Source organism: Hyperolius riggenbachi, chromosome 4 (assembly GCF_040937935.1).
Source record: "Hyperolius riggenbachi isolate aHypRig1 chromosome 4, aHypRig1.pri, whole genome shotgun sequence".
Taxonomy (NCBI): domain Eukaryota; kingdom Metazoa; phylum Chordata; class Amphibia; order Anura; family Hyperoliidae; genus Hyperolius; species Hyperolius riggenbachi.
In genome coordinates this window covers 286,250,395-286,261,902 of record NC_090649.1, presented here as the reverse complement: position 1 = coordinate 286,261,902, position 11,508 = coordinate 286,250,395, and the positions used below count along the sequence as shown (strand labels likewise).

The 11,508-nt window shown below is 47.6% G+C and overlaps 1 protein-coding gene across 1 annotated transcript in view; it reads left to right on the top strand.

Moving 5' to 3' along the window:
* Window positions 1-1,153: 1,153 nt before the first annotated feature.
* MAN1A1 (mannosidase alpha class 1A member 1) overlaps window positions 1,154-11,508 on the top strand; it is a 312,142-nt gene continuing 301,787 nt past the window's right edge. The window contains exon 1 of the mRNA XM_068231374.1: window positions 1,154-2,223. Within this exon, the coding sequence (XP_068087475.1) occupies window positions 1,678-2,223 (546 nt within the window). The 5' untranslated portion in view covers window positions 1,154-1,677. The remainder of the gene's footprint in view (window positions 2,224-11,508) is intronic.

Here is an 11,508-nt window from a genome sequence, read left to right as displayed (position 1 = left end):
GGTCAGTGTGGGTGTTGGGGTAGGCAGGATCACTGCTAGAGCTGGGGAGGGAGAGGTCACTGTGGGTCCTAGGTGGAGGGAGTGGTCACTGTGAGTGTTAGGGGAGGGAGTGGTCACTGGGTACTAGGTGGAGGGAGAGGTCACTATGGGTGCTGGGGGAGGTAGAGGTCAGTATGGGTCCTAGGAGGAGGGAGGGGTCAGTATGCCACACTAGGATTCCTGTCTGGGCCTCTTCCCTTGAAAGTGTCCCAGGCGGGGGCGGAGCTTCCCGCGGGTGGGCGGGGCTTATTACGACCGGGAGCGGAGCTGATTTTCTACGGCGAGAGGGTCCTTTTCTTGAAGATTTTAAAAAGGGGGGTGCCTGGGCACCCAAAGCACCCCCCTGTGCACGTGCCTGTGTCCCGCGCCGGTCCTGCCCAAGCCTCCGTTCTCCCGCCGCTGTGCCGTCGACTTGTAAGTTGTCACCAGCGCAGCCCTGCCAAACGTATCTTTTCATCGCATTCCCCTCTGCAATAGCAGGGGACACGAAGAAAGGATACGCGTGGCCAGAGCAGCGCAGGCGCAGTGGCCCGGCGGCGAAACCAAAAGTAGCTGGCGTGTTTATGACATTATTTATTGTCAGATCTGCCAATATTAGCTACATGCTTGTTTCTGGTGTTACTAAGACACTACTGCAGCCAAATAGATCAGCAGGGCTAATACCAGGCAACTGGTATTGTTTAAAATGAGATAAATATGGAAGCCTCCATATTCTTCGCATTTCAGTTGTCCTTCACAGCGAGAATTAACACAGTTCTGTAGTATACCAAGAACCGAACGGCTCTAGCAGATGGCTCATAAACTGTTGGTAAAAAAAAAGAAACAAACACGTCTCCTGAAAGCAGCGTACAGCCCCAATGTACTAGAGACACGTACAATATGACTGAAACAGCGACCACAGACTGACACACCACGCACGAGGACAGCAGGCCACGCCTCCTCACACGCCCTCCTTATTAGCTACACGCTTCACTCTGTTCAAAGTACATTCAAGCGTGACGGAAGGTCGGCCCTGATTGGCTGGACGGATATCAGTCAGAGTTCAGCGCTCCTGTGCGATAGAATGCTGAGAAGTCATGGAAAGCTAAACGTTCAGCATTGTGTCAGCGCAGCCATTGTAACGGCGTGAGCCTGGCGAGCGGGACGGAGTCTCTACAACACCGGGCTGACAGCTCGCTAACACAAATCGCTAGGCTAACCTATCGCACAACTCTCAGCTTGTTGTCCCGCAGCCAATCGATAGCAGGGGTGGGCGTGACCTGCGAGATGGGCGGTGGCAGCGTCCCCTCCCCTGTGCTGCTGCCCCGGGGCTCAGTTAGTGCCGGGCAGAGGCAGGAGGAGGACTAGACGGATAGAGGTTGCGGTAACCTGCCTAGTGTTCCCCGCCCCGGGGCTGGGGGAGTGAGCGGTCCAGCCTCCCCGCTATTAGGGAAGGGATTCCCCCACCGAGAGCGCCGCACTTCCCTCGCTCCTCCCCTCCGATAAACTCTCTGACAAACAGCCCGGGAAGTAGCAGCGAGACTCGGAGCTGAGCGGCTGCTCTCCCCGCGTCTGCCTGTGTGCGGCTCTGACAAACTTTAGTGGCGGCCAGACGGGGGAGCTGTGCAGCGCACACATAGCGGCACATAGCGAGCGGAGATGCCTGTGGGCAGCCTGTTGCCGTTCAGTGTGGCCCCGCTTGGGTCGGGCAGCGGAGCAGGGGGCGGACCTGTGGCCCCGGGAGGCGGAGTGTCTGGGCTGCCCTGGCTGGGCTCGGCTGGAAGAAAACTGGCCGGCTTCCGACTGACGGAGAAGTTCGTGCTGCTGCTGGTGTTCAGCGGCTTCATCACGCTATGTTTCGGGGCCATCTTCTTCTTGCCCGACTCCCCGAAGCTGCTGAGCGGCGTGCTGTTCCAGCAGCAGACCCCCTCTGCACAGCGCAGCCTGGACGAGGACGGCGGGGGGCGCCTAGCCCGGATCCGGGAGGAACATGAGCGGGCACTGCGGGAAGCCAAGGACACCCTGAACCGGCCGCCTGAGGATATCCAGAGGGACATCAGGCAGGACAAGGAGAGGATAATGGTGCAGGGCAGAGTGACAGCGGGGGGCAGACTGGCACCCAGGCCATTCCAGCAGCCCATTGGGGTAGAGGTGGCAGAGCCCAGTGACCCCGCAGTGAAGGAGAAGAGGGACAAAATCAAAGAGGTAAGCTGTGATCTCCCTCCCTGCCATATAGTGTGTGGCTGCTGCCAGCAGGTGAGCCCTGGCATGCCATCAGCCTCCCCTCCATCTAATCACTGGCTGGAGATAAGCTGTGGCCATGTGTTATCACCTCGCCAGATAATCCTTCAAGATCTTCTGCTGCAACAATTTTCTCTGCTGCTGATGCCACCAGCAGATTGTGGACTGCAATTATCCATAGCAACCACTCAGAGATATCTGCCAGTAATCTCCTAGCTGTTTGGTGACCACTGCAGAGCACCAGTGTGATTTATGGAAGCAGCCAGTGGGGTCTGTCTCCTGAGACTGGTCCATGATCCTATCTGACTGTTTAGAGAACTCCAGTGCTGTGTGTCTTGTGTAGGATTTTCTGCAGAGCTGTGTGTACCAGAAAGGATTACAGCAGGTCACTGTCCTCTGTGCTAAGCACATGTCCCAGTAAGCAGAGCACAGAGGATGTGTCAGGATGCCAGTGTTAACAGTACATGCGGTTAGATCAGATTAGTATGGAAGCAGATGGGCAGCGAGGGCTTCATCTTGGCTGTTCTCTGCATGGTTTTGTTGCTTCTGTTGCAGTGACATAACATACTTTTTTTAACGGTTACTTCGGTGTAGAATGTGTGAATGTTAGCAGTAGGTTTGTCTTGATTATATGGGGGCATGAAAGACTAGTCTATTTAGGAGGACCGTTTCCACTCTGTGTACAGAATGCTGTGCTGATTAATTTTCCATGGAAATATAGGTAGATTTAGCTGGTAAAGAAACTGCAGATACCATTTGTTATATCTTAATGAATGTGTATCCATTTGCAGCAAACACACAATTCCTTTCATGATAGTATGGTATGTTAGCTGGTGATAGGACACCATTTTTAAGCCTCTGAAGGTATATTTGTTAACTTGTCACTCACTCTGTTCTCTAGCTTGGCTATAAGCTGACTGTGCTCAGTGACAATTTTGCAGCCCCCCAGAAATGTACAGCATACCCAAAATGCTGTTAAAGATAATCTGTATTGTTAAAATCACACAAAAGTAAACATACCAGTGCGTTAGGGGACATCTCCTATTACCCTCTGTCACAATTTCGCCGCACCCCGCCGCATTAAAAGTGGTTAAAAACAGTTTTAAAAAGTTTGTTTATAAACAAACAAAATGGCCACCAAAACAGGAAGTAGGTTGATGTACAGTATGTCCACACATAGAAAATACATCCATACACAAGCAGGCTGTATACAACCTTCCTTTTGAATCTCAAGAGATCATTTGTGTGTTTCTTTCACCCTGCATCTCTCATGCACTGAAGTTTCAGGCTGCTCTTTTCTTCCTGCAAACAGCTTTGCCCTTGTCTGTAATTCTTCACTATGTGAAAGCCCAGCCAGCTCAGAGGACGATTTATCCAGCTTGTAAAAGATAAGAGAGAAGAGAGAAGCTGCTCTAATCTAAATAACACACAGGCAGTGTGCAGAGAGGGGCCTGGAAGGGGGAGTTCATAGCAGAACCACAACACTGAAGAACTTGGCAGCCTTCCAGACACAGGCTGACAAGTCTGACAAGAGAGAGATAAGTTGATTTATTACAGAGACTGTGATAGTACAAAGTGCTGCAGTAAGGCAGAACACATTAGAATAGCTTTTGGAACTTGTAGGGTGATAAAAAACAGGATGCAATTTTTGTTACGGAGTCTCTTTAAGATAATAGCAAAGCTGGATACGGATGCTTTGACCTTTTTTTCAGTGTAGCAGCCAGGCAGAGCTGTCACTTGTGACTTCCTGGCGTAACTACTGACTTTCTTGCTGTCATGGTGAATGCTTCCTGTTGTTAAGAATATTTTCTAAACAAATAAAGAATAACCTAATTGTTTACATTTGGACTCCGATTTCTCTTTGCTCAATTGAACTGGTTGCATGGATTTAAAACCCCAACTTTGTTTGCAATGTACAGTGTGTCCAGATCTACCACTGACAACTTATAAACACTGAGCTGTAACAAAATAATAATTTGTGCATCTGCTTTTTGTCATGCTCTTCCCCCCCCCCTTTATATTTTCCTTCTTTATGTATTAGAATTTGACAGACTTAAATGTCACAGGCACAAACAATCCTAATGTACCATTTCAATGGAATGGGAGGAAGAGCTTTGAAAGAGCATTTTACAGTAAAAACATTTTTGCAAAAGAGGATAAAAATGAAGCGGCTAGAAAGATTTCAACTTGTAATTACATAGCATCCTCTGATTGTTGTGATTTGGTTTGCTACCTCTCACAGGCTAAAGTTTTTATCCATGATTAACAGCAATTTATACAAGTTGGTTGTAATACTACAGTCAGGCTTTGATCTTGGTTCCAGGAAATGAACAAGCAGCTGTACAGGGTAATTGTATGTAAACTGAAAGGATTGCTGTATAGTTGATCTGACAGATCAAGTCAGACCATTTGAAAGGGAGTACAGAGTGGGCATGCTAACCATGGTGTGACAACAATCATTGCAGATCAGCATGTGGACACACTTGCCCCCATCAAGCCAATAGCTGGAGGTTTTGGCAGTATTATAGCTATATGCTGAGAAAATACAACCTGGTTGACCTTTTGCCAAGTACAGTTTGTCCACAGAAAGCTTACAATGCTGGCAAATATTTGGTGTTGCCCAGTCTGTATGACACTGATCTACTGTCTGTATGAAGGTTTGTGCTATACCACAAAAAACACAATTCTGATAATACTTTACATATTCAAGTTCAGAAATTCTTACTGTAATTACTCTTCCAGTTGTTTTTTTTTTGCGCTGAAAACATCTTCCTTGTTGTATCCAGACTCTTATAAGTGGTACCAGGTTGTTCACAAAGTTTACCTTTTGTGGCTGCAATGGAGCTCAGTTGATTCATCTCAGGGCAACAACTGTATGACCACTTTGGCAATTTGGCCACTAGCTTTCTGAAGTTATCGTCCCTCCAAGGATTTGTAGCCTTATTAAAGCAAGGTTGGAAGCAAGCCACTGGGCATTCACAGTAGGCCTGAACGATTTTAGGAAAAGATTGAATTGCATGATTTCTGTCATTTCTATACACAAGGCTGTATCAGATCGCTCTGACCATCCATGACACAAAACCCCATTTTGCAGCTTATTACTCCAGGAAGAAAATGTTTATATAATTTTACACACACAGCAGAGAGGGGACTGCAGTAGGAAGTGTCACTGGCAACCCCGATTACCCCCCCCCCCCCCCCCCCAGGCAGCAGCACACATGGGACAGACAGGGGACCTCGAGTTATAGAAGTAGTAGCGGAGGTAAGTGTTAATGAATTACTATGTGAATAGCTCTCCGGGCAGCGTGTCTCCAGCTCTTCTCATCTTCCGGGGATAGGGGCTGGAGGAGCAGTCTTTCCTGTGTCTGCTCATTCACCAGCCTGGCTGTTACCTTGTGAGGGAGGGGGCATGGTCCATCTCATTAAATACTTATTGACCTGCTCTCCAGCATCTACTGGGAAGATTTGTACTATTACTTATGTACGCAACTGAGGAGAAGGGAGCACAGAGCAGGTACCAGCGTTGGCGAAAACCTCTGCAAAAACGCAGCTCTGAAGATCGTCTTACCCCCAATCACGATTTTCGGTTTAAAACCGAAAATCGTTCAGCCCAAGTTTACAGTGCAAACCTTTACAGCCTCTGCTATGAAAATATGTGGTCTTGTGACCTGACATCTTATTAGCACAGGGCTACTGCGGACACTAGCTTAAAGGAATACTGAGGTGAAAATAAACTAATATATAAACCATTTTAACTTTTCTCCTAAAATGACTTTTTAAAGAGATCCCACAGTTTTGTATTATACTTATATCTACTTTTAAACTTTTTGTTTCTGCTCAATGACCCATTCATTGAGGCCGGTTTTACACCTGAGCTGTGCATTTGTGGTACGATGCCCCAGTGTGTCGCAACACACAAAATCGCAAAAAAAAAAACACAAGCCTACGACCCTGTTGCATATTGTGCCTGTCGGGGTCACATGCATGTGACATGCGCTGCCTCTCATCCAGTGAAGTACACTCTGCTGGACAGGAAGTACATTGTTGCAGAAGTCAGCCAGTAATGCGCCGTTGACTTTGTGGCGGATCGGGCACTACTGACACTATGCAGTAAGTGTGCAAGGTCCCATTGCCTTGCATTGTCGTTGAAACAGGGTAGCGCAATGCAAGTTTTTCAATGAAAGTGTAAAAGGGGTCCTGATGTATTCCAAATCAATGAACTATTGAACCTTTTTCCTCTTTCAGAAGCCATTTTCTGCCAGGAAAGGGTTTTTGTCTTTAATTCCTTATTGGGGTGGGTTACACTATAGTCTGACCAGGTCCTGACTGACAGAAACTGTCACTAGCAAAGCTGTTTGAGTTATTTCCACTACACCTGCATCTGCACATGTGTATCTCATCATGTCACATGTGCCACCTCGGTATTCCTGGTAGTATAAAGGCTTTTACAACACTTCAAATTTTCCTGCATTGCATAAGAGACACCTTGGTAGAGATGATCAATTAGATTCTACTTTTTGAGTTTATTGGCATTTTTATGGAAAATCAGACACACCAGACCGGCAGCTCCTGCATTTGCTTGCCTCATTTCTAGGCTGCATGTAGTTTGCAACAACATTGCAATAAACTCTGGAAATTAGCATCTCACCAATCATCACTGTGTTCTGCCATCTGTGAGCTGTCAGTTTAGTTCATAAGCCTGACAGAAGCTCGTAATAGACTGCTGAAATTCTTGGCACCCGATCTGACTTGGGTAGGCAGTGCTGTAATAGTCATTACTAAAAGTGCACTTGTTAATGGTTGCTACCTGTTTTGGTGGTATTTGGTTGTCTATAGTAGTCCTCAGTTTCTGTGACATTAGCAAGCCACACGTTGATTTTTATTTTATCTCTTGCAGATTTAACCACTGTTTTGGGAACCTGCACAATATGTACATTGTTCAAATTGATTAGAAGTATTAATTGAATAAGTTTCTGATTGGGGCAGAAATTGGAGTGTGTGTGTTGGATCGAGGGGTAGGCTTAGTTAAGGCCACCCACCAACTCTGTAAGAGGCATTCAGATTCAGCCAACCACATTTATTTATGTAGCGCCGGCATATTACGCAGCACTGTACAGAGTATATTGTCCCTCAGAGGTGCTCACAATTTAATCCCTACCATAGTACTAAGTCTGTATATTTATGTATCGTGTAGTGTATGCATCGTAGGCTAGGGCCAATTGAGGGGAAGCCAATTAACGTATCTGTATGTTTTGGGGATGTGGGGGGAAACCGGAGTGCTTGGAGGAAACCCATGCAGACACTGGGAGAACATACAAACTCCTTGCAGATGTTGACCTGGTGGGGATTCGAATCGGGGACCCAGCGCTGTAAGGCAAAAGCGCTAACCACTACGCCTCCGTGCTGCCCCATTTGATGGCACTTTACTGAGAAAGGAGCATGGTAGCCTTTCAACTGCATTTCGCTGATGGCTGCACACTTGTCAAGCAGTGAGGCGATATTTGGGAAATGTACAACCTTCTCTTTTAGACGTGTACTCCTAAGCAATCCATTGAATAACCTTCAGTTTATTTAATCCTCCTACCATACAAGTTAAGAAGTGAAACAGATTGAAAGTGATTAAAAAGACTGATGTGATTTCAGTCTCGTGTGTCATACCGTAGTCTATGTGTAAAGCTTGCAAAGCTTGGAAACAGACTTTGAAAGAGACCGAATATCATTTCAATAGTCTTTGGGAGTACTGTTATATACCGTACTACATGTCTGTTGGTAAGATGTAAAAATCACCCCCTGAGATTGCTGTGTTTGTGGCCATGGGGATGTGGGAGGAAACCGGATGCTCAAATGCTCAGTTCTCACAATAGGAGTGTCCATCCATTTTGACAGATGTGCTGTCATCTTGCAGAGTCCAGTGCGGCCCAGAGCAGAGGCGTACCATTCATCAAAGGCATGATAGTGCAATCCCCTGTCCAGAGACGTGTACAGTAGGACTTTTCCACATAGGACAAAAACTTAACAGATCAATGTGAAGTGACCCACAGGAAATTTCTGTAATGTTCAATCTGTCCATTTTCTGTCTGCTGCCTAGTCCATCAAATTTCAGAGCATCAGAAATAGTATGAACCAAGCCAGTCTCAAGAATGCCGCTGCAAATGCAAGACTTGTAATAACATCATTTCTTGGATTTTTAACATGCAAAGGAATATGTCCCTGATCAGCTGAATGTGTATGTATGGGTGCTGAAGTGGAGACTGTTAAAGCTAAAATATAAAATCCCATTGGGTGATTAAAATGTTTATGGGTGGAAGTATTTGACAAGGGTAGAGAATTAAAAAAAATAAATAAATAAATAAATTGGTTAGATGTATTGTTGCTTGGTATAAAGTGCATAATAGGAATGGTTTGCAACACATGTGCATCTCAGTGTATACACTCTTTTTTGCTGCGCCTCATGGCATACCATTCAAACATAGACATTTAAGGCACGTACACACGCCTGATTCCTTCAAACGACGGGTCGTTAGACCCGCCTGCGGGGCGTCCCTTCTGCCGACAGTTTCCCCGTGTGTACAGTCTGTCGGCAGGCTGATAAGGCTGGTTTTGAACGATCTGCCGAGCGGATAAAAAGTCAATGGTTCATAGATTTTTAGATCTGGCATACTTCAATGAATGTCATTGAGCAGAGACAACGAAACGGTAGGGAATTAAAAACAGGGCTGTGGAATAGGTACAAACCTCTTCCGACTCCTCGGTTTATGAAACCACGACTCCGGGTACCCAAAATGACTCTGACTCCTTAGTCTAATACTTAATGGCTGTGGATTTTGTACAGAAATCATCCGACTCCCGACTCCTCAGTTTACGAAACCACGACTCCAACTCTGGGTGCCCAAAATTACTCTGACTCCTCGACTCTGACTCCACAGCCCTGATTAAAAAGTAGATTTTGAAGCTCAGGTTCAAAATCTGATACTTGCTATGAAGAGAGGGAAGCCTCAGGATCCGATAGAGGTTTCCCTTGGTTGTCGCAAGCTCCCTATTGCTCTTCACATCAGGGTCGCACATCTTCTCTTCCTGGATCACGTGTATTCACTAGCCGTGTGAGCATGCCCGCACATGCGCAGTAGCATGGTCAGCTATTGTGTGGCCATGATTCGGGAAGAGGCGCTGCGCTCAGCGATGGGGGACAGTGGAGTAGTGAGGGACGCCTCAATAAATAGGATTCTGAGGCTTCCCTCTCTTAACCACTTAAGGACCGCCCCCAGCCGATGGGCGGCGGCAAAGTCCGGGCCCAAACGACCGCAATACGCCCATCGTCGGGGTCGGCTGCATGCGTTGCTATGCGGCGATCGCGTCATTCGTGACGCGATCGCTGTAACCCGCCGGCATTTCGGAAGCGCCGGCGGGTTACTAGCACCCGGATCGCTGCATGTACTTTGTATAATAGGCTTTGTAATGTATACAAAGCCTTTTATATTGGCTGCCTCCTGCCCTGGTGGTCCCAGTGTCCGAGGGACCACCAGGGCAGGCTGCAGCCACCCTAGTCTGCACCCAAGCACACTGATTTCCACCCCCCAGACCACTGTTTGCACCCAGTCACCCCCCCCTAATCACCCATCAATCACTCCCTGTCACTGTCAACGCTTTTTTTTTTTTTTTTTTTTTTTTTAGTCCCTAATCTGCCCCCTACTCCCTCCTGATCACCCCCCCACCCCTCAGATTCTCCCCAGACCCCCCCCCCCCCCCGTGTACTGTATGCATCTATCCCCCCTGATCACCTGTCAATCACCCCCTGTCACTGCCACCCATCAATCAGCTCCTAACCTGCCCCTTGCGGGCAATCTGATCACCCACCCACACCAATAGATCGCCCGCAGATCCGACATCAGATCACCTCCCAAGTGCAGTGTTTACATCTGTTCTCTCCTCTAAACACACACTAATTGCCCATCAATCACCCCCTATCACCACCTGTCACTGTTACCCATCAGATTAGACCCTAATCTGCCCCTTGCGGGCACCCAATCACCCGCCCACACGCTCAGATTGCCCTCAGACCCCCCCTTATCAATTCGCCAGTGCAATATTTACATCTGTTATTCCCTGTAATAACCTACTGATCACCTGTCAATCACCCCCTGTCACTGCCACCCATCAATCAGCCCCTAACCTGTCCCTTGCGGGCAATCTGATCACCCACCCACACCAATAGATCGCCCGCAGATCCGACATCAGATCACCTCCCAAGTGCAGTGTTTACATCTCTTCTCTCCTCTAAACACACACTAATTACCCATCAATCACCCCCTATCACCACCTGTCACTGTTACCCATGAGATTAGACCCTAATCTGCTCCTTGCGGGCACCCAATCACCCGCCCACACCTCAGAACGCCCTCAGACCCCAGCCCTGATCACCTCGTTAGTGCATTGCTTGCATCTATTTCCCCCCTCTAATCACACCTTGAGACACCCATCAATCACCTCCTGTCACCCCCTAGCACCCCTACCCATCAGATCAGGCCCTAATTTTCCCCGTGTGGGCTCCTGATCACTCGGCCAAACCCTCAGATCCCCCTCAGACCCCCTTCCGATCACCTCCCCAGTGCATTGATTGCATCTCATGAAGAAAAAATTGTATAGGGAGCACTAAGCTGGTGCAAAAATATATAATTTATTCATATAGCTTAAATGGTATCAAAAACGGTAAATAACACACAGGACACAGACTAACACATATACCCTCCCATAAAAACAAGGCTGCAACATCCTGACTACTGGGAAAAATGTATTGAACTGGAGTGCACTCCCATTTAGTCCAAAACATGCATGCAATACGAAAAAGATTCCTTTCTTCAGGCCCAGAGTAAGGTATGTCCAGGAACAACCCCAGCAGAATCACCTATGTTTCAGCACATCACCCGTGTGTAAAACATTAGTATATACACGCCTCTACAGTGATCTGTATACGCTTCTCATTACAGACGCAATCCGAGCGTCTAACCTCAACCCCATATGTGGCCAAGCCAAATTGCAACTCACGTAACCTCCTGCAGTAGACAACAGCTTGATGCAGGCCCGACCAACAGGTCGGCGTGTCAGCGTGTGGCGGTGCTGTAACGGAGATCCGTATAGGAGCGTGTACTTTTAGTTCATGCTGGTTGGTGGGGGGAGGAAGAGATGCGGAGGCACGGGTGATGGATGCGAGGTCTGCATCCGGGTAGAGCGGCTTGTCACGTGACGCGTTTC